Source organism: Ranitomeya variabilis, chromosome 2 (assembly GCF_051348905.1).
Source record: "Ranitomeya variabilis isolate aRanVar5 chromosome 2, aRanVar5.hap1, whole genome shotgun sequence".
Lineage (NCBI taxonomy): Eukaryota > Metazoa > Chordata > Amphibia > Anura > Dendrobatidae > Ranitomeya > Ranitomeya variabilis.
Genome location: NC_135233.1, coordinates 910,239,856 through 910,263,632, shown reverse-complemented (window position 1 = coordinate 910,263,632; position 23,777 = coordinate 910,239,856). Strand labels below are relative to the sequence as shown.

At 44.9% G+C, this 23,777-nt stretch overlaps 1 protein-coding gene across 7 annotated transcripts in view; it reads right to left on the bottom strand.

The window, feature by feature from the left end:
• Positions 1-23,777, bottom strand: part of PHC3 (polyhomeotic homolog 3) — a 191,882-nt gene that overhangs the window by 67,828 nt on the left and 100,277 nt on the right. For 5 of the 7 annotated variants that reach the window (XM_077290562.1, XM_077290557.1, XM_077290558.1 and 2 more), the window contains exons 5-7: positions 11,473-11,655; positions 5,919-6,020; positions 2,631-2,871 (exon numbers count right to left, since the gene is read on the bottom strand). In XM_077290562.1, the coding sequence (XP_077146677.1) occupies positions 2,631-2,871; positions 5,919-6,020; positions 11,473-11,655 (526 nt within the window). The remainder of the gene's footprint in view (positions 1-2,630; positions 2,872-5,918; positions 6,021-11,472; positions 11,656-23,777) is intronic. The other 2 variants (XM_077290560.1, XM_077290561.1) reach the window with 1 other exon arrangement.

Genomic DNA, 23,777 nt, shown 5'->3' with positions numbered 1-23,777 from the left:
GGTGAATAAACAGCCCAAATCAAGTAGCAAAGAAATTGAAGCTGTCCTGTAGGCTCAAGGTGCATCAGTGTCAGCGTGAAGTATCTGTCGACATTTGAATGAAATGAAACACACTAAGGCAGGAGACCCAGGAGGACCCAACTGCTGACACAGTGATATAAAAAAGCTAGACTGCAGTTTGATAAAATGTACGTGAGTAAGCCAAAATCCTTCTGGGAAAGCGTCTTGTGGACAGATGAGAGTAAGATAGAGCTTTTTGGTAAAGCACATGATTCTACTGTTTACCGAAAATGGAACGAGGCCTACAAAGAAAACAACACAGTTCCTTCAGTCAAATATGGTGGAGGTTCAAAGATTTTTTTTTGGGGGCGGTTGTTTTGGTGGTACCTGACATAATGTTCCGTGACTGCCTGACGTGTGAATACCTGACATGATGTTATGTCACTGCCTGACTTGCGACTACCTGAAGTAATATGTGACTGCCTGACGCGTGACTTCCTGACATGATGTTCTGTGACTGCTTGACTTGCGACTACCTGAAGTAATGTTCTGTGACTGCCTGACGTGTGACTTCCTGTCATGATACTGTGTAACTGACATGTAACTGCCTAACGTCACCTATTCCTAAATATACTACAGAACAGACAGGCTGTTCTGTCTGAAGTCGCAATGAGCTAAAATGACCAAAAATTGTTAAACACAGCATTCAGAATAAGCCCTGTGATCTGTGATGGGACGCAATCCCATCGTTAACAGTGGCGGGTGGATCATGATTCCACCCGTGGCTGTTGCAGGCACATGTCAGCTGTATAGATTAGCTGTCATGTGCTCAAAAAGGTGCGGGCTCTGACGCTGAGAGTCCGACGTGAACATACTATTAAGCCCAACGTCAGAAAGGAGTTAATATGGGAATACAGGTAATAGAAATGTTACACTAGTCCTACCTGTATGCTTCATATTAATGGTCTTTTTGTGGAGAAATGTTATATTCCTTATGTTAATGATTTCTCTCAGGTCCAGGGGCGTGCGGGAGGACGTGGGGAGAGCATTTTATTGGTGAACACACCAGAAGTCACAGTGACTCGCCGCTGCTTGAGCAGAGGATCCCTGAATGCAGTGCCCACAAAAGGGAGAATGAGGTATGTATTTCTAATGGAGTGCAGGCCGCAGGATTCCGGGGCCACACTGCACCCCCCGAAGCCTGGAAGAAATCATTAGCATAAAGACAGAATATAACATTTCTCATCATGAAGACCATTGATATGAGGCATACAGGTAGGACTAGTGTAACATTTCTATTACCTGTATGCCCATATTAATAGGTTATATACGTCCCGGGGGGGGTGTGACAGATTCCCTTTAAATGTTGAAAATTTTCTATTCAGAGAGGAAGAGGACTAGAACTCTAGTGCCACCTATTGGAAGTAGCAATCCGAAAAGTCAATAAAACTGACTTAAAATAAAAGCCAAAACCAAAATCTCAATTTGCAGACACTGTGTTTCGGGGTACTCCCCTCGTCAGAATAAAGTGTGAGATCCAGTTTGGCTGTTGCAGAAATGCCACGGATTTTCTGTGAGATTTTGCTATGCAAAAAGTGAAAGCTACGGTAATAGCTGCACAAAAATACTCAAGCAACACCCACTGATTTATGTTTGTATTATTGCTAGTTCATTTGGAAGCATTCTCAGACTGCCATTGTGCAGCTATTCAGGTCAGCAGTTAGCCACAAAACAAGACCTAGAAATTCTAAAGGTACCTTCACACGAAACGACGCTGCAGCGATAGCGACAACGATGCCGATCGCTGCAGCGTCGCTGTTTGATCGCTGGAGAGCTGTCACACAGTCAACTCTCCAGCGACCAACGATGCCGAGGTCCCCGGGTAACCAGGGTAAACATCGGGTTACTAAGCGCAGGGCCGCGCTTAGTAACCCGATGTTTACCCTGGTTACCATCGTAAAAGTAAAAAAAAACAAACAGTACATACTCACCATCTGATGTCCGTCAGGTCCCTTGCCGTCTGCTTCCTGCTCTGACTGAGTGCCGCCGTACAGTGAGAGCAGAGCACAGCGGTGACGTCACCGCTGTGCTGTACTTTCACTTTCACTTTGCGGCGCTCAGTCAGTGTGGGAAGCAGAAGGCAAGGGACCTGACGGACATCAGATGGTGAGTATGTAGTGTTTTTTTTTTTTTTACGTTTACGCTGGTAACCAGGGTAAACATTGGGTTACTAAGCGCGGCCCTGCGCTTAGTAACCCGATGTTTACCCTGGTTACCAGTGTAAAATATCGCTGGTATCGTTGCTTTTGCTGTCAAACACAACGATACACGGCGATCGGACGACCAAATAAAGTTCTGAACTTTATTCAGCGACCAGCGACATCACAGCAGGATCCTGATCGCTGCTGCGTGTCAAACTAAACGAAATCACTAGCCAGGACGCTGCAACGTCACGGATCGCTAGCGATATCGTTACAAAGTCGTTTCGTGTGAAGGTACCTTAAGTGAAGCCTGATTTTGACTTACAAATACTGATGTGAAATACTGACCAAATACTGAAAGTGGCCATATAATATACTTGCAGTTTCACACTGAAAGACCGGATAAAAAATGATTGTACTAGAACTTGCCTGGTGCGAGCAGCTGATGTAAACTTGCTGTACGTGTTACTGCTGTGCAGCGGGATTCTGATCCAGGACTCTCTCCTTTACGGCTTGCCTCATAAGAATCGGTGTGTATGGTTTTAGAACTAGTGACAGTGGTCTTATGACACATAGCAAGGGACTGGTCATGGTTATTTATTTTCGGAGGACTGTTTTGAGGGCATGATATCTCCAATATTGGAGGGTTACGCAGTGTTAAATTTTGAACCTGAGAAAAAATATATTAGATATACTTGTCAGAAAGTAATTCTTTAAAGCAAATGACAAAGTTCAAAATATAATAAAAATATACATTTTTATTTATATTTTCTAAATATACAATCAAACACAAACAAACCCTCACTGGCTACCCATTCGCTACAGGGTCAGTATAAACTCATCTCTCTCACCCACAAAGTTCTCCACAGTTCTGCACCGCCTTGTATCTCCTCTCTCATCTCTGTCTATCACCCTATCGCACATGGGCTAATAAACCACTTTTATTTTTTCTATTGGAGTGCTGCCTTAATTTTTCTGGATAATGTCTATCGCCCTACACGTGCCCTCCGCTCTACAAATGACATAAGACTAACATCCCCCGTAATCCAAACCTCGCACCTCCGTCTCCAAGACTTCTCTCGTGCTGCGCCAGCTTTCTGGAATGCACTTCCCCAGACGATCAGGCTGATACCTAGCCCCGAGCTATTCAAGTGCGCTTTGAAAACCCATCTCTTCAAACAAGCCTACCACATCAACTACTCAGTAAACTAACTTTGCCCTGTTCCCTCCTTCCAAATATTATTCTGAATCTGCACCCTACTAATCATCTGTCTCCACACCCTCCATGCACATGATAACTGCACTTGATACTTGACTATTGCACTTAAACACACGGTCTGATGACCGGATCATGCAGCTTTATATGAAATTTGTATTGAATTTATTGTCTGTACATGTCCCCGCTTAATTGTAAAGTGCTGCGGAATATGTTGGCGCTATATAAATAAAAATTATTATTAATTATTATTATTAATCCTCTAGCCAGTTTACCATATTGTAAAATAAAATGGAGAGTCCCATCTTCTAATGTTATAGCAAATCACTAGTGACCTCCATGTCTTGTGCATCGTACTGCAACACAACCTAATGCACGTAAATGGGGCCATGATGCAGGGGCAGTGTCTTTTTCATAGGGTGACCAGGAGTGTTGCTGTGTTCCAGCAGTAAGACCCCCATTATCAGTAAGAGATGACATCTACTGATCATGGCATTATGCAACCATTACCCCCAGCCATGTGTAATCACTCACTATGGTGGGTACAACTTCCTATATTGTTACAGAATCACAACCATAAAGCGGAGGGTACTTGATCTACTGATACCAGCAGTAATCTATGGGCAGCACGGTGGCTCAGTGGTTAGCACTGTGGCTTTGGAGGTTTCAAATCCCACCAATGACAACATCTGCGAGGAGTTTGAGTATTCTCCCCGTGTTTGTGTGGGTTTCCTGTGGGTTCTCCGGTTGCCTCCCACACCTCAAAGACCTACTGATGGGGAATTTAGATTTGAGCCCCAATGGGGACAGTGCCGATAATGTCTGTAAAGTGCTTTGGAATTAATGGCGCTGTATAAGTGAGTAAAATAAATAATCTAGGATATACATGGTATACAGTATACATTTTTGTGCAAACATAGGTAAAATAAAAAAAATTCTAGTATATACTGGAATGCTGTTGCAAACCAAGTATCCCTTTCACTGTAACAGGTGAACAGCAGTGTCCAGTGACAATGAAGAGTTAATCACATGAGATCAAAAGGAGAAAATAATGTCAGAAATAGCACATTTAAAATATAAAACTAAAATGTATTTGCATTCTAAACACCAAATTATTATTTTTTCAAAGAGTCACGAATGTGATCTCCAGAATAACCATTTAACAAAAATTATTCAAGACATTTTGCAGGCAAATATTTCTGTGGATGTGAATTCTTTATAAGTGGGTGCTTGAGGAGAGATCATAAGGGGATATGTCATGAGAGTCTCTCAGTAAAACAGCTTCAGTCTCAATCCTGATATTTTGGAAGGTAACATTATTAAAAAAAAATAATGAAAGCAAGTTTTCACATTTTTTTATTTGAACTCATTGACCGCTTCTAGATTCCATTTTGTAGGTCTCCTTAAATAAAAAGTTGGCAATCCCTCAATCACTTTCTTGCAGCTTCTGGGAAGACTTGGCTCATGAAATTTGCAATATGATTTGTAGGATTTGAATCCATTGAGTCACAAAATCAGTTGTTTTATGGGGATGAGAAACATGATATTCCACATCTAACTTGCAAATCAATTTAAAAGGCAATCTGTCAGTAAGATCAAACCCCCTCCCCATCCCAAACTGCCAATATGGGCATTAAAGTTTTTTAAAGATAAATCTCTAGACACCTTTATATTTTCTATCTGTTGCTGCATTGCTGAAAAATCAATATTTTACTTAATGTGCAAATGAGGCATCAAGTGCTCTTGGAGGTGACAGAGCAGGTTCCGAACCTCTGCCGCCCAAGGTTGTTTGCCATCCCAGCACCAGCTCAATATGTGTTTGACATCAGGTGCCAAGCAAGGAAATCAGACAATGAGCTACCAATCAAGCTATAGAGGCTGATGTTGGGCTAGGAACCGACCCACCCTGGGGAGACAAAGGCTACATATGTGCTCTGCCACACACGGAGCACTTACCACCTCATTTGCACATGAATTAAAACGCTGATTTCTCAGCAATGCAGCAACAAATGAAAGATATAAAGGAGTCAATTGATTTAGCTTTCAAAGACCTACATGCCCATATAAGTGGATTGTGGGAAAATGATCTTACTGACAGATTCCCTTTAGATCACACCAAAATAGAAAGGTCCTTTTTTCAATATTTTGGCACACCGTTCGAAGTGTACCATTTTGTGCATGAAGATTTTTTTCCTTAGGTAAAACTGAAAAAATTAATTACGCTAAAACTTAAAATTGGCCCAAGATCCATTATCTCATTTTGTTCTACCAGGCTTTTATTACAACAAAAGTTGATGGTTTGACATAAGCGTGCACCAAGCCAGCTCATGCCTGGCAATTCATATGATTTTTGCTTGTCTAACACAGCATAAGTTGCGGTTTCTACTGAGGGTAGTTTTTCAAGTTCGTAGTGTATTGCTGTTGTCTGGACTGCATAAGCTACGCACTTCAAATATGGATATCTTGGGGAATTTTTTTTAAGGTTGCTTACATTTTCTTACCTGGGTGGCAGAAGGTTGAGTGGAGGTTGAAGATGCAGATGATGAAATCATTGGAATGTCAGACTGTACAGTGGCGACAGTGGCTGCCGGAGTGAAAATCAGCTGAAAACACGGAAAAGATCTCAATTTTTAATCGTTTTTAAACCTTACCAAGATCTGTGAATGGCACTAATAAAAAGTTAACTTCCATACATTTAGATTGTGAGCCCCAATGAGTAATGATGAGGTCTGCAAAGCGCTGTAAAATTAATGAGACTAGATGAGTAAAAGAAATAAATACACCAGGTTTCATGAGTAGAATAAAATACAGGGAGAACTACTAAAAGAGGGCCCAAATACTCTGTAATAACTCTCGCAAGGACAAAGAAATCTGAATTAAAAAATGTGCTTCTCAGTCTATGGAGCTTCAAACCAGCCAGTATGCCCCTGAACAGGAGTGATGATGTAGATCCTGAACAGCCGACACAACATTTAACCACCATGTAAGATTTCTAGGTGCAGTCACTCTACTTTTCGTAGATGGCGGTGAACAGTATATTCATGGTGTGAAGCAATGGGATCACCAATTCTTTTAAGTGATGTCAAAGTGAATTTAGGAATAGATATAGTTTGTGACATAACCTCAAAGTGTGTTATTCAGGAGATGGTACAGAATCTGGGAACAACGGGATCACTGATCCCTTGTCATAGCAGAGTTGGTCTGAAAATGGCACAATGACACTGCAACATTAATCCATTTGCCACTCAATAAAAACCACTCCATGATCAAAAAGTAGGTGTATGGTGTGCAATGTCTCGGTTTTGTATGATAGGCACCAGTTTCTTTGACACCACCATGAGAACTGGTGGTGGTGAACAGTTTGTGAATCAACTGAGTACTTCTAGCAAGAAGGAACAACTTATCACACATCGGCAAGGAGCATGGCAGAAATCGAGTCCTTTTTCAACAACAGAATAATTTCAAAGTGGCTTTCACCACCACTAGACTTCTCCCTTTGGAGCATGCACAAAAGGAAAAGTTTATCAGAACAAGCCTCATACTGTGTAAGATTTAGAGAAAAACTTCAGCGTCGAAATTTGGCAGAAAACAGAGATCTCTTTCAGTGTCACATGTAATACAATTGATTGCAGATACGGAAAGATACGTAGCATATTTTTGGGGTTCAGACTGTTTCATCCTACTGAGAGTTTAATAGAATATTTTGGGCCTCTTTCGAGTCAATCACACTGTACTATCCCTAACAAAACAAAATGGTTTCAGGTGAAGGAATTTCATAAAGTAAATCTCACTAAGTAAATCCCTGTTTTGAAGCCACTTCAAATATTGCAAGCAAATTCGTCTTCCATTAGAACTTTACATTTGAGAAAAAGACACACAGCTCGCAGATTAGCCGAGTAATTTGACCCCTGAACTCAGTCCTATGTTTTAAAGAGGACTTGGAATGGCATGGTCCAATCTACAGGCTGTATTTCATGCCATCAGTTTTCAATAATGCTATTAATAAATTAAGAATTTAGGAACTCATCGTAAAATCTCTTTCTCGTAGTCTTTGTTGGATGCAGGAATCTTGGATTACTCTCCTGCCACCTGGAGGTGGACACTAACAATACAACTTAACAAAAAAAGTCTCCTCTCCAGCAGAACATACCACGCCTGTTAGCACCACGCCTCCTCAGTGAGAAAGCAGTAGGAGAAACAAAAGAACTAAAGCACAAAAGAATGAAAGAAAAAGTATAACCACCCTAAGAGAAAAAACAACTAAAAATGTATGCCAGAGTGGGCAACAAATTGTGGGTGCCGTGAAATAAAGATTTTTGATACTCACTGTAAAAACTTTTTCTCACGACCTTCATTGGGGGACACAGGAACAAGGGTTGTATATACTGTCACCTGGAGGTTGGCACAAAGAAAATAGGCTACACCAAGCTATTCAGTTAGTGCAAAAGCAGTAGTAGCAAAATCAACCTCCCCCCTCCCCAACCACCTGTGTCCCCCAATGAGGGCTACGAGAAAGAGATTTTACGGTGAGAACCAAAAATCTTTATTTCTCGGTCGCTTCATTGGGGAACACAGAAACCGTGGGATGTCTTAAAGATGTCTCTAGGGTGGAAAAACTAATACCAGTACTAAAAAAAAAAAGCAATTCTTCATGTTATTACCCAAGCAACTACAGCCTGCAGTTCCCTTTTCTGCTAAAGGTACCGTTACACTAAGCGATGCTGCAGCGATATAGACAACGATCCGACCTAAACTAGATCGCTGGAGCGTCGCTGTTAGGTCGCTGTAGAGATGTCAAACTGAGCAGCTCCAGAACGATGCAGGAGCGATCCAGTGACGTAACGGCGACTCACTTATCGTTCACTCTCCATGTAAAAACATTGCTGACATCGTTGCTTTTGCTGTCAAACACGACGATACACGCCGATCTGACGACCAAATAAAGTTCTGGACTTCTAGCTCCGACCAGCGATATAACAGCGGGATCCAGATCGCTGCTGCGTGTCAAACACAACGAGATCGCTATCCAGGACGCTGCAACGTCACGGATCGTTGTCGTTCTCGTTGGAAAGTTGTTTAGTGTGAAGGTACCTTAAGACTTGCATCCCTAGATGCAAAGTTAAGAGCTCCACATAGAGTAAGTTGCGGCCCTATGGAATGGAAGAACAGATGCTTGAAGGTGTAAGACCCAGGGGGAGAGAGGAGAGAGTCGTGCCCTTACAGGACTGACCTATGCTAGTCTGACCTTCTGCATTAGCAGACTGAAACCAGAGAACAATGGTAGCACTTGATGTGGTCTGACCTCGGCCATAGAGTATCAGGATGACTCACCGGACATTTGAATGACAGAACGGAGCTGTGAGAGACAGGTAGAACTGCACAGCTCTGCCTATATTAAATTGGATAAGCTAAACTGAATAGCTGGATGTCAGCTGCCCAGGAGTAGCTCATTAGGGAGGAGTCAGTTGTTTTTTTTTAAACTATGAAGTATTCTTAAGGTCAGTCTCCAGGTGGTAGCATATAAGCCCATGGTTCACGTCCGTCTCAATGAAGAGAACGAGAAAGAGATTTTACGGTACCAAAAATCTTAATATCTTGGTCACTTCATTGGGAAACACGGGAAAGCTGTCCCTGAGGCGGGAATGATGCTGTTACAAGAGAAGGATTCATTCTTGATTCGGTCGCCGCTTGTGCGATTGCTGCCTGCAACACCTTCCCACAAAAACTTGCGTCGCTGAAGCAAAGATGAAACTTAGAAAAAGTATGAGCTGATGAACAAATAGCTGCCTTACAGAGTTGCAGAATAGATGCCTGTAGACGGCCAGCCCATGTAGTGTGCGCCCTAACCTCGAATGGGTTAATTCTGGCCTTCGTCATATATGCTTCGATAATGGCAGATCATATCCCGCAAGCAATGGTCGCCTTAAAGGCAGCCAGTCCTCTGTCCTGGTATTCCGGAGTGACAAACATGGAATCCGAACATCTGAATGGAGCGGAGACTGACAAGTGTCACCGCACGGCTCTGACAACGTCCAGTTTGTACAAAGCTCTCTAAGTAGGATGAACGGGTGTGGAGCAGAAGGAAATAAAGACAATGTCGGTAGAAACCCAAAACCATCCTACGAAAAAAAGATGGAAACCGACCACAATATCACCTTTTCCAGGTGTTGGATGAGTTGAGGAGCCAGTTCCAAAACCATCCTCAAGGAGGCAATGGTTATAAGAAATCCATCTTACAAAAGAGATGGAACATAAGATGTCTCTAATTGGCTAAAACAAAATTACACCGGCCTCGCGTGTGCCACTCTATAGAGAAAAGTCTTAACTTGTGGTATAAAGATCTCTCTGCTAGCCAACGTGGAAATTTGGCACTTGAGCTAAGCAAAGGCTGCATGGATCATCTCTGTGCATGGCCCTGCTGGTCCTGTGTAGCTGGTAGGTCTTACTCACTGTGGACAGCAATCAGAGTCTCAAAAACAGAAGATACCATAAGCAATCATTCCACAACCATAAATAGGGTCTGGGAAAACTTGGCTAACTCAGCTACAGACTAAGTCAAAGCCAGTACCCACACAGAGATGGACAGACACTCCTCACGAGACACAGGGCTTGATTCACACCAACAAAAATAGGCCTTCCAGGTGCAATGGTAGCTATGCAGTGAGGAAGGCTTTCATGCTTTAATCATAGTCTAAATAAATGGATCCAACAGGCCTGGGGCCCTCAGAATTGCAGCTTCAACAGCCATGCCGTTAAAATGAGCGACAGTAAATTCTGATGGAAGAGTGGGTCCTGGAAAAGAATATATTGACAATAAAGAAAGCACATATGGCGTCTGCCAGGACACTGATCATTTCTGCATAACAGGATCATCGAGGCCCGTTCGGGATTCTTTTGAAGGCTGGATGGCAGTGACAGAGATGGAAACAGGTTTGGTAGTGTGAACTGAGAACAAGGGATTGCCAAAGCGTCAACTGCAACTGCCAGTGGATCTCAAGACCTGGCCACAAACCTCAGCACCTTGCAGTTTCGCCTGGATACCATCAGATCAACATCGGTGTCCCACCAAAGACATATCTGGTTGAAGACTTCCAGATGAAGAGCTCACTCTCATGCGGATATCCACTGGACCCTTATCCATCCTAAACAGCCACACATACATTGAATGGCAGGAATAGGCTCCCTATCCTCCACCCCACTCCCAACCCAGGGAAGGAGGGTTGAGCAGTTGAGGGGAGACAAGGAGGGGAGTGGAGAAAAGGGCACCTAAAAAATGTCGGGAGTCTCAAAAACTACAGAGAGGGAACACGAGTACTTGACTAGGTCCTCGACTCCAAGACGCTGCATAAAAAAAGTCACAACACCAAGAAAAATGACATCAGGGAAGCCAGCGCAAAGCAGGGCTTCAGTCAGGGACATACTTAACTGTTCTGAAGAAGCTTGATCCTGCAGCTAGACATCTGGAAGTCCAGAGTCAATCTTCCGCTCTGTGCAAATGAGGGGCAGGCATCAAAAATAAAAGGACCGATCTCCCCTTGGTAACTGATCGCTGGCCACTTTAAAGTAAACAGTCCTACCAGACCGATGAGAGTGGATACAGGCTGACCAGGACAGGTTGTACTCTCTGTCGTTCTGTGGGGTGAAACAGAGTGGCATCACGATACCCATCCTAACGATCATCTGAGTTCTAAAACACAAAAAGAGGGATGGTTAGCTTCTACTCTAACCAAGACAAAGACCGGTCTGAGACTTGACCATTGTCTGCCTCCGCATGACACTAAGCTAAATTGAAGAGGCCTGGTGCTAGCAGGCAGTGTTTAGTCTGCTGGGGAGGAGCCAACCTTTTTTGTTAAGATGTTATTGTCAGCCTCCAGGTAGCAGAAGACTAACTCATGGTTCTTGTGTCCCCCAATGAAGCAATTAAGAAATCTTTATTTTTTATGTATAATTTAAGCACTAACATCACATCATAATATCAAAAATATCCAGAAAAGAAAAACGCAGATCAAAGAAACAACATAATATAGCAAAGCTAGATAAAAAGCTCCATCTTACCATTTGGGCGCGTAGATACATCTGAGCCTGACTTGCACTCAGAGATGGAGAAGTACTTCCAAGTAACATTGTTTTCTGTGTAATACTGCTGCTGGTTGTACTGGATGATTGTGATCGACTTACAATTTGCGTTGGAGGAGGTGAAGTGGATAGGTTAAGCTTGACAGAAAACAATAAGTGAAACTATGAGACTTCAATAACAGATCAGAAAAAAGTACTTCAGTATAAATTATATGTTAAATGTCTGCTAATTAAAAAACAAATTGGTTAAATTTCAAAGCAGAAAAAAATGAAATTATACGAGTTTCCATTTGCGATAATAAAGACAAGTTACAAAAGATAACATACAAAATGATAAAATAGAATAATATAATCAACAGTTTAGGAAATGCTACCTTAGGGTATGGACACATTAAAGGGAACCGGTCTCCAAGAAAATGCAGTCCAATCTGCAGGCATTATGTTATAAAGCACGAGAAAATGAGTAGACTGATATATAATTTTGTGAGAAAATATTATATTCAGTATTACCTGGGTTTTTATCACTTAAACCTCTGCTTTTATTTAATAATAATTAATAATAATTTTTATTTATATAGCGCCAACATATTCCGCAGCACTTTACAATTAAGCGGGGACATGTACAAACAATAAATTCGGTACGAGTTAAGACAATTTAAACAGTGACATTATGGGTGAGGTCCCTGCTCGCAAGCTTACAATCTACAAGGAATTGGGCGGACACAATAGGTGAAAAGTGATTGTTATTTCAGGTCTGGCAATTATAATAAATAGGGATTTTCATACAAAGCTGCATGATCTGGTCATCAGCCCGTGTGTTTAAGTGCAATAGTCAAGTATCAAGTGCAGTTATGTGCATGGAGGGTGTGGAGTCAGATGAATAGTAGGGTGCAGATTCAGAGTAATATTTAGAGGGAGGGAATAGGGCAAAGTTAGTTTACTGAGTAGTTGATGTGGTAGGCTTGTTTGAAGAGATGGGTTTTCAAAGCGCACTTGAATAGGTCGGGGCTAGGTATCAGTCTGATCGTCTGGGGAAGTGCATTCCAGAGAGCTGGCGCAGCACGAGAGAAGTCTGGGAGACATTGGTGTGAGGTTCGGATTACAGGAGATGTTAGTCTTAGGTCATTTGTAGAACGGAGGGCACGTGTAGGGCGATAGACAGAGATGAGAGAGGAGATATAAGGCAGTGCAGAACTGTGGAGAGCTTTGTGGGTGAGAGAGATGAGTTTATACTGGACCCTGTAGCGAACGGGTAGCCAGTGTAATGACTGGCACAAGATGGAGGCATCGGTGAAGCGGCTGGACAGAAATATGACTCTGGCTGCAGCATTCAAGATGGATTGGAGAGGAGAAAGTTTGGTAAGAGGGAGACCGATTAGAAGAGAGTTGCAGTAGTCCAGACGAGAATGAATAAGAGCGACAGTAAGTCTACTTTCACACTAGCGTCGTGCACTGCATGTCGCTATGCGACGTTGAGGCACACCGACGCTGGCTGTGAAAGCGCTGCACAACGGGGGCAGCGGATGCAGTTTTCCAACGCATCCGCTGCCCCATTGTGAGGTGCAGGGAGGCGGGGGAGGAGTTCCCGGCCGCGCATGCGCGGTCGGAAATGCTGCAGACGATGCACCAACAAACGTTACAAGCAACGTTTTTTGGTGGCGACGGTCCGACGCAACACGACGCAACCGTCGCACGACGGGTGCGACGTGTGGCAATGCGTCGCACTGCGTTGCTAATAAAAGTCTATGGAGAAAAAACGCATCCTGCACGCACTTTTGCAGGATGCGTTTTTTTCTGCAAAACGACGCATAGCGACGTGCAGTGCACGACACTAGTGTGAAAGAGGCCTAAGAGTCTTAGCAGTTTCAAGGGTGAGAAAACACCAAGGTTACTTACCGGTAGCCGGTTTTTCCGGAGCCCATGACAGCACACCTGAGAGAGGGATCCGCCCAGCCAGGACAGGAAACCTACTGAAATAAAAGGGCGGTACCTCTCCCTCGCTTCAGTTGGTTTTCAGAGCATGAGAGGCCCCCTTGGTTAGTACATGATAATCCATCACCACATTATAATTATAACAAAATACACCCAGCTAAAAAGTGCGCACCAAAGGGTGAAAAAGAAGGGAGGGAATATACAGGTGCTGTCATGGGCTCCGGAAAAACCGGCTACCGGTAAGTAACCTTGGTGTTTTCCCGTCTCCCATGACAGCACACCTGAGAGATTTTTAGAGAAAGAACCACCTTAGGGAGGGACCACCGCTTGTAGCACCCTTCTACCAAAGGTAAGGTCAGATGAGGAGGATAGATCTAGCCGGTAGTGTCTAAAGAAGGTAGACGGAGAGGACCAGGTAGCGGCCTTACAAATTTGATCTATCAATACCTCTGCTTTTTCTGCCCAGGAAGTAGCCACAGCTCTGGTGGAGTGAGCCTTGATGCCATCAGGGATCGGGGCACCACAGGAAGCATAGGATAAGGAAATAGCCTCCCTAATCCACCTAGCAATAGTACCCTTGGATACCCCATATCCCTTCCTACTACCCTGGAAGGCTACAAATAGGGATTGATCCTTCCTCCACTGACTAGTCAAGGATATGTACTGCAAAATAGTTCTCCTTACATCCAGTGTATGAAATTTCGCCTCCCCTGGGTTCTTAGGATTATTACAAAAGGAGGGTAACACAATCTCCTGACTCCTATGGAATTTAAGTACAACTTTCGGAAGGTATGCCGGATCTGGTCTGAGTACTACCCTGTCATCAAAAATTTGCGTGTATGGAGGGGAGACGGACAGGGCCTGTAAGTCGCTCACTCTACGGGCTGATGTTAATGCTACCAGGAGCACCGTTTTAAGAGTGAGTATCTTTAACGATGATTCCTGCAGGGGTTCAAATGGACTGTTGGTTAGAGCATCTAACACCAGATTTAAATCCCACGGGGGAACTCTCTGAATTTCTACTGGTCTAGACCTACTACAGGATTTAATAAAGCGGGACACCCATCTTTGCCTTTGACCTTGAGCATATTAGTTGCCAACCCCAGTTGTAAACCCGCTTGTAAAAATTCTAAGATGGTACCCACAGGAGCTTTATCCCCCAAAGGTTGCCCCGAAAAATCCAGAAATTTTTTCCACGTTCTACCATAAATTCTCGATGTTACTGGTTTTCTACTTTTTAATAAGGTGGAGACTAACCCCGGCGAAAACCCCCGCCTACTCAGTAATGCCCTCTCAAATTCCAGGCTGCAAGATGGAAGCCCTTCACCTGAGAGTGGCATATTGGGCCCTGGGTAAGCAGGTCCGGAATCTCTGGTAGAATCCACGGATCGGTTATAGACATTTGTCTCAGGAGGGAGAACCAAGGTCTTTTTGGCCAAAATGGAGCAATCAAGATTACCCTCGCTTGCTCCATTCTGATCTTTCTCACCACTGCTGGAATCATCGCTATCGGTGGAAACACATAAGCGAGACTGAAATCCCATTGTATTTGCAGAGCATCTACCGCGAAGGGATTCTCCCTCGGGTCTAACGAACAGAACCTGTCTACCTTCCTGTTGTTTAGAGTGGCAAATAAATCTATTACAGGTATGCCCCAGGCCTGCATCTGTTGAAACACCCGGGGATTTAAAGACCACTCCCCCTGCCTCAGTGTCTTGCGGCTTAGGTAGTCTGCTCTCGTATTCTCGACTCCCCTTATGTGGAGAGCAGAGAGGGATAGCAGGTGGCGCTCTGCTAGTTGTAGGAGGACAGACGCTGACTTCATTAGGGAAGGGGATCTCGTCCCCCCTTGGTGGTTGATATATGCCACCACTGCGCGATTGTCTGACATGACTCTGGTATGGTGACCTTGAAGGATGGGAAGGAAGTGTTTCACAGCTCTTTCTACGGCCCATAATTTTCTTAAATTTGATGCCTGCTGTGATTCTAGATGGGACCAGGATCCCTGAATTGAGAGAGTTCCTAAATGCGCCCCCCATCCTGTACCGCTTGCGTCTGTGGTGATGACCTGTTCTACCGGAGTTACCCACTGGACCCCCGACGTCAAATGATCTTTTATGGCCCACCATTTTAGGGAATCTGTTACCTCCAGAGAGAGACACAGCTTGCCCTCTAAATGCCCTTTTAACCATCTTTGCGCAGATAGGACCTCCCACTGCAATAGTCTTAGATGGAACTGAGCCCATCTTACTGCGGGTATACAGGACGTTAGAGAGCCCAGCAAGGACATTGCCTTTCTCAAGGTCATTACAGGGTGTTGAATTGCTGTTTCCACAAGATTCTGAATTTTGACCAGCTTGTTTTCTGGTAGGAGACAAAGCTGACGCCTGGAGTCCAGAACCAGGCCTAGAAAGGACTGAATCAGCTCCGGCGTCAACCTTGATTTGGCGAGATTTATTTTCCACCCCAACAATTCTAGTGTCGCTATAACCTCTTTTATTTGCGACCGGCAGTGTGCCGCTGAATTCCCTATTATCAGGAAGTCGTCTAGATACGGAACTATTACCACGTTCCGAGAACGGAGGAAGGACATGACCTCTGACATCAGCTTGGTAAAAATTCTTGGCGCTATTGACAGGCCGAATGGGAGGGCAGCGTACTGATAGTGCCTGAGACAACCTTGGACATAAACCGCTACCCTTAGGAATTTTTGAAAGTCTCGATGAATTGGGACGTGATAATAGGCGTCCTTTAAATCGATAGCTGCCATGAAGCACTGTGGGAACAAGAGTTTTATCGCTGTATTTACAGACTCCATTTTGAAGGAACAGTTTACTACCGATTGGTTGAGATTTTTTAAATTGACGATAGTTCTTAGTGACCCGTCTGTTTTTTTTATCAAAAAAAGAGGGGAATAAAAACCGTTTCCCTGTTCTTCCCCCGGGACTTCTACCAGAACATGTTTTGATACCAGCTCCAATACCTCTGCTTCCAAGGCTAGCTGCTCTTCCGGGGTTTTTCTTTGGGGTGTTGAAACAAAAGTCTGTCGCGGTGGATAAACAAAGTCTATTTTTAGGCTGTCTTTGACCACCTTCAGAGCCCAATGAGTGGGGGAGATGTTTACCCAGGCTGGGAAAAAAGATGAAAGCCTCCCACCTACTGGCCTGTCGTCATTGGGAGGGCTTTTTAGTTGATGTTGAGGGACCTTTAAACATATATCCAGATCCCCTTCTGTCTCTGGAGTCCCAACTCCTTCTATCTCCCGGGGGGCGGCCCCTACTAAATTTGCCCCTCCGAAAATAAGGCCTTCTAAAGTCCACTGGAAAGCGAGGAAAACCCTTTTTCCTGTCACCGGCTTTCTCCAGAATGTCCTCCAACTTTTTACCGAAGAGGAAATGGCCATCACATGGTATAGAACAGAGTCTATTCTTTGAGGGCAAGTCTCCCGGGCACCCCTTCAACCAGAGAGCACGTCTAGCCGCATTGGATAAACTTGCAGCTCTAGCCGCCAGCCTTACGGAGTCTGCTGATGAATCCGCTATAAAGGCAGCCGCTCCCTTAGCCATAGCTACATTGGATAAAATTTCGTCTCTTGGAGCTTTAGATTTTAACTGCTCCTCTATTTGCTGTAACCATATAATAAGGGAATGTGAGACACAGGTTCCTGCAATTGCCGGCTTCAGAGCGCCTGCGGTTGCTTCCCAGGTGTGTCTTAGGAATCCGTCCGCTTTTTTATCTAAGGGGTCCCTTAACACACCAGAGTCTTCTAAGGGAAGGGATAGCTGTTTAGAAGATTTAGCTACTGCGCCATCAATTTTAGGCACTTTCTCCCAAGTCTCTGAATCCTTCTCCTCAAAGGGGTAACGTCTTTTAGAAGCCGAGGGCAGATTACCCGATTTCTCCGGCTTTTTCCATTCTTTCTCAATAAGGGCCTTTACCTTGGAGTTAACAGGAAAGGTACGCTTTCTTTTTTCCTCCAACCCCCCGAACATAATGTCCTCCAGGGATTTGGCTGTTTTCTCATCCTTTAGGCCCATAGAAGCTCTAACGGCTTTAACCAGCTTGTCCATGTTCTCGGTAAGAAAGCACGGACGGCCCCCAACATCACTATCTGAAGAGGAGCCAGAGGACCTAGAGGAGGAGGAGCAGGGAGACAATGGTTCCTCCTGACATTCCTCATCAGAATGGGAAACCTCGGATACGGAAACTGGTTCTGGGTCTCTACTACCCTTTTTCTTAAGGGCCGCTTTAACAGAGCATTCTACTTCTGCTCTAATTATTGCCCTAAGACTAGAGGCAAGGTCAGGGGTTTCTTCCTGGATGGTCTTTTGGATACAATCTATACAAAGACTTTTCTGCCACTGGACTGCCAACGGAGCTCTACAGAGGGCACATTCCTTATTCTTTGTCTTGGAGCTAGCCTTCCTCGGCGCCTGCCAAGTAAACAGAAAATGTAGCCTATTACCACCAGGGTGACATTCACGTAGATCATTCACCACCCGCTGACCACAAACGGTACCGGATTCCGAGGTGGACTAGGAGCACGGGGAACGATTCTCCTGGAGGTAGAGGAATCCTGAGACGACCGACCAGGGCGATTGCCACTCCTTCCACTCGAGCGGCTATTCTTTTTTGTACGCTGTTGGGCAGGCGTATCACCTGAAAGGGGCTCATGCTGCTGCTGCTGCTGTAATGGCTGCTGCTGCTGAAGCTCCATACGATCCTCCATCTCTGGAATAGCTGTATGGAAATGAGCGTCGTTTCAGCGTTGCTTTACCCTTAATAAAGGGTCCTCTCCGTGCTCTCCACCTCTTCCGGTGACCATTAAGCTCTTTTTCTCCCCCAGGACACCGCCGGGAAGTCTGTGGCGTTACCGGCATTCTTTCCATGGGCGCCGCCATCTTGGATCCGGCGCGCCGGTCTGACGTCACGCGGGCACGCCCACTCCCAGCGTACCTTGCGCGCAACGTCAGCCGCGCGCCCGGAAGTGGCCCAGCTGAGAGGGAGAGAGCGGCGTAGCGGACAGAGACCGGCCCCAGGAGTCCGGACTGTGCTGGACCGACGCCCGCACGTGCGCAAGAGCCCCACGGGATCTGCGAACGGCGCTACCGCCTCCCGAAGGCCGGCATACAGGCACCCTGCCTGCGCTTCCAGTGCCGGGACAGGAGCGGGTAAGTGGATCTTCTATCAAAAATAAAACCGCCGTCTTCAGCACAAGGGTTCCCGTCAGGACAGGAAACCCAACTGAAGCGAGGGAGAGGTACCGCCCTTTTATTTCAGTAGGTTTCCTGTCCTGGCTGGGCGGATCCCTCTCTCAGGTGTGCTGTCATGGGAGACGGGAAAAGGTCGGATTCTGGAGATGTTGTTAAGATGCAGGTGACAAGAGCGAGTGAGTGATCGGATATAGGGAGTAAAGGAAAGTTCGGTGTCGAATATGACCCCAAGACAGCGAGCATGCTGCTTGGGAGTTATGGTTGAACCCTCCAGGGTAATTTCGATGTTGGGTAGAGTGAGGTTAGTAGAAGGGAGAAACACAAGAAGTTCCGTTTTGGAGAGATTTAGTTTCAGGTAGAGGGAGGACATGATGTTAGAGACAGCAGACAGACAATCCTTGGTATTTTGAATTAGGGTAGGGGTGATGTCGGGGGAAGAAGTGTATAATTGGGTGTCATCAGCATAGAGATGATATTGGAACCCAAATCTGCTGGTTGTTTGTCCAATAGGGGCCGTGTAAAGAGAGAAGAGGAGGGGGCCTAGGACTGAGCCTTGCGGAACCCCGATAGTAAGGGGACGAGGAGAGGAAGAGGAGCCGGCAAAAGATACAGTGAAAGAGCCGTCAGAGAGGTAGGAGGAGAACCAGGAGTGGGCTGTGTCCTTGAGGCCTATAGAGCGAGCATAGTGAGGAGGAGCTGGTGATCCACAGTGTCAAATGCGGCAGAAAGATCCAGGAGAATCAGCAGAGAGCAATGACCTTTGGATTTAGCTGTTATTAGATCATTAGAGACTTTAGTGAGGGCAGTTTCAGTGGAGTGTAAAGTGCGGAAACCAGATTGTAAGGGGTCAAGAAGACAGTTATCCGAGAGACAGCGGATTAGACAGGAGTGGACCAAGCGTTCCAGGAGTTTAGAGATGAAGGAAAGGTTATAGACAGGTCTGTAGTTAAGCAGTGCAGTTCTGGTCCAGGGATGGCTTTTTATTTGGATTTTGGATCCAGTGGGTGAGCCTATCAGTGACTGACAGCTTTCTATGTGTAACAGTGGATACAAAGGTAACTGTCAGTCATGATTTTAACAGCCCGCTGGACCAAAAATACCAGAAAGAGAAGATGGATAAATAATTAAATATCAATCTACTCAGCTCCCCCGCTCTACAACATGATGCCTGCAAGTTGGACTACATTTTCCTGGTGACAGGTTCAGTTTAAGCACTTGCTGCAAATATTTCTGCATTACAAACATTTCTCTAGGCAGGAAAAATGAACAATTTGGCAACGTTTTCAAATACAGTTTTGATGCAGCTTTTCCTAATCTAATATTAGGTTGGTTGACATACGCTGCAAAAATAATGAAAGAACTGACATGCTGCAGATTTAAAAATACTTTAAAATAAGCAACGTGTGGATGAGATTTCAGAGATCTTATTTAGTTTGCTGGGACAGTAAAATGCTGCGTTTTTCATGGGAATACCCTGACGGGGGAACATAATCTAGCTGGTGGGTAGTTTGGGAACATAAGGAGAGGTGAAATGTGAAGAGGAGTGGACACTGAATGGACAGAAGAGAATAATAATAATAATAATAATTTTTATTTATATAGCGCCAACATATTCCGCAGCGCTTTACAAATTATAGAGGGAACTTGTACAGACAATAGACATTACAGCATAACAGAAATCACAGTTCAAAATACATACCAGGAGGAATGAGGGCCCTGCTCGCAAGCTTACAAACTATGAGGAAAAGGGGAGACACGAGAGGTGGATGGTAACAATTGCTTTAATTATTTGGACCAGCCATACTGTAAGGCTCGGGTGTTCATGTAAAGCTGCATGAACCAGTTAACTGCCTAAGTGTGTAGCAGTACAGACACAGAGTGCTATTAACTGCATAAAGTGTATGAGAACATGATGCGAGGAACCTGATTATGTTTTTTTTTTTTTTAAATAGGCCACACAGGGATAGTTAGGTTAATGCGTTGAGGCGGTAGGCCAATCTGAACAAATGAGTTTTTAGGGCACGCTTAAAACTGTGGGGATTAATCGTATTAACCTGGGTAGTGCATTCCAAAGAATCGGCGCAGCACGTGTAAAGTCTTGGAGACGGGAGTGGGAGGTTCTGATTATTGAGGATTCTAACCTGAGGTCATTAGCGGAGCGGAGGGCACGGGTAGGGTGGTAGACTGAGACCAGAGAGGAGATGTAGGGTGGTGCTGAGCCATGGAGTGCTTTGTGGATGAGGGTAGTAGTTTTGTACTGGATTCTGGAGTGGATGGGTAGCCAGTGTAATGACTGGCACAGGGTAGAGGCATCGGTGTAACGGTTGGTGAGGAATATGATCCTGGCTGCAGCATTCAGGACAGATTGGAGCGGGGAGAGTTTGGTAAGAGGGAGGCCGATTAGTAGAGAGTTACAATAGTCCAGACGAGAATGAATAAGTGAAACAGTAAGAGTTTTTGCAGAGTCGAAAGTAAGAAAAGGGCGAATTCTAGAAATGTTTTTGAGATGCAGATAAGAAGAGCGAGCCAGTGATCGGATGTGGGGGGTAAATGAAAGCTCGGAATCAAGGATGACCCCAAGGCAGCGGGCATGTTGCTTTGGAGTAATGGTGGAACCGCACACGGAGATGGCAATGTCAGGCAAAGGTAGGTTAGTAGAGGGAGAGAACACGAGGAGTTCAGTTTTTGACAGGTTCAGTTTCAGATAGAGGGAGGACATGATGTTAGAGACAGCGGTAAGACAATCACTGGTGTTTTCTAAGAAGGTCGGTGTGATAACAGGAGAAGAGGTGTATAATTGGGTGTGGTCAGCATAGAGATGGTACTGGAAACCAAATCTACTGATTGTTTGTCCAATAGGGGCAGTATACAAAGAGAAGAGGAGGGGGCCTAGGACTGATCCTTGAGGAACCCCAACAGCAAGGGGAAGGTGAGAGGAGGAGGAACCAGCAAATCATACAGTGAAGGATCGGTCAGAGAGATAGGAGGAGAACCAGGAGAGAACGGTGTCCTTGAGGCCGATGGAGCGGAGCATAGTGAGGAGGAGCTGATGATCCACAGTATCGAATGCTGCAGAGAGATCCAAGAGAATTAGCATGGAGCAATGACCATTAGATTTAGCTGTTAGTAGGTCATTAGAGACTTTAGTGAGGGCAGTTTCAGTAGAGTGTAAAGAGCGGAAGCCAGATTGAAGAGGGTCGAGAAGAGAGTTATCTGAGAGATAGCGGGTAAGACGGGAGTGGACCAGGCGTTCCAGGAGTTTGGAGATGAAGGGAAGGTTAGAGGCAGGTCTATAATTAGCGGCACAGTTTTGGTCGAGGGAGGGTTTTTTAAGTAATGGATGTATGATGGCATGCTTAAATGAGGAGGGAAAAATACCGGAAGTGAGAGAAAGGTTGAATATTTTTGTTAGGTGAGAGGTGACAGCCGGGGAAAGGGACTGGAGGAGGTGTGACGGAATGGGGTCACTGGTGCAAGTGGTCGGGCGAGAAGATGCAAGGAGCCTGATTACTTCTTCTGTAACTGGTTCAAAGGCAGAGAGTGAACTAGATGCAGTGGGGGAGGGAGGACAGTGCATGGTATGAAGAGATTGGGAGATGATTTCCTGTCGAATATGGTCAATTTTTTCTTTAAAGTAATTGGCCAGATCGTCAGCGCGGAGATCCGTGGTTGGGGCCTGCTCTCTTGGGTTGAGTAGGGACTGGAAAGAGTCAAAGATACGTTTAGGGTTATTTGACAGTGAGGTGATGAGGGTGTTGAAATAGGTTTGTTTGGAAGTAGGATGTCCAGCAGTGATAAAAACTGTACTTTCCTATTATCTAGAATAGGTGGTGTACACAAATGTGGTAATTATAGCATCTCAGGTCACCTCCCAATAAGGTAGTAAGAGGTGCCAGATAATGCCTGTAAAGTAAACCTGTCAGTTCAATCATGAATACTGTCCAAACTATGGCCAGCATGAATCAGAACATGGCTGCAAGAGTGCAGCCAGGTATATTTTTATCTGATAGGATGTGTGGTTTCAGAGAAAACATGGGCCCGATTCATTAAAACTTGTACCCCAGAATTCTGCTGTAAAAAGCTTTGAAACGTCACAAAATTTTGGAACAAGGCGAGGCTGCAACTTTCGCTTAGCTCCAAAAAAGTGAGCGGAGCTCGGGCGTGGCAACTCCCACTTGTCAAATTCACTTTGAGCAGTGGCATTCCTTATGCCACAAATCTTACTCCAGTTCCCAAATGAAGTAAGATTTGTGGCAAGGTGAACAAGGTGGTACATTCCACTTTTCAGAAGAGCCGGATTCATTAAAAGGCGTGCCCCTCTAAAGAGATCAGGAGTGTCTAATTCCAGTCTCTTCATCAAGACTTCAGGCCATTCTGATTCACAGCTTAAATTCCAAGTCTTCGAGAGCGTACCAGCATCCAGATGCGGTGGTAAGAGGATTAGGAAACTTAAAGGGAACCTGTCAGCTGGACTGTGCATAGTAACCTACACACAGTGTCAGGTCGGTGTCGTTATACTGATTAAAATGATACCTGGGTTGATAAAATCCATCTGGTGCTTCTTTTTTAATCCTTAGTTTCAGTTTGTAGTTTATGATATGCTCGTGCCCTAAGGCGGGGCCTGGAGGGGGGGTGGTCTACATGTGGTGCTCTGATTAGAAATTCATAATGCAGACTGCTAACAGGTCACTGATACCTCACTGACCTGCCCCCTAGTTTACATAATGAATATGCTAATGTGTGCATTCATCAAAATGGCATCGCTTGCGCACTATCACTTGTCCGTTAGTGCCTATTTCATTGCTGTGCTGAAAATCTTTCTCAATTCACCATAACATCTCTGCCTGCACATCAATCACAGTCCAGCAGTTTGTCCTGTTTACCCTACTCAACCCTGTCTCAGCACATGAGCCAGACCTCAGTTCCGCAGCTGTGGTCACGTAAAACAATGTTTCCTCCTACACATGGCAAAGCTAAGAGCTTGAACTCCACCATTTCCAATCTGTTAGCCACAGAAATGCTGCCTTTCTGCCTGGTGGATACAGATGGTTTCCGAAAGTTGATGGCCGTCACAGTCCCCCAGTACCAGTTGTCCAGTCGCCATTACTTCTCTAAGAAAGCTGTGCCTGTGCTATACCA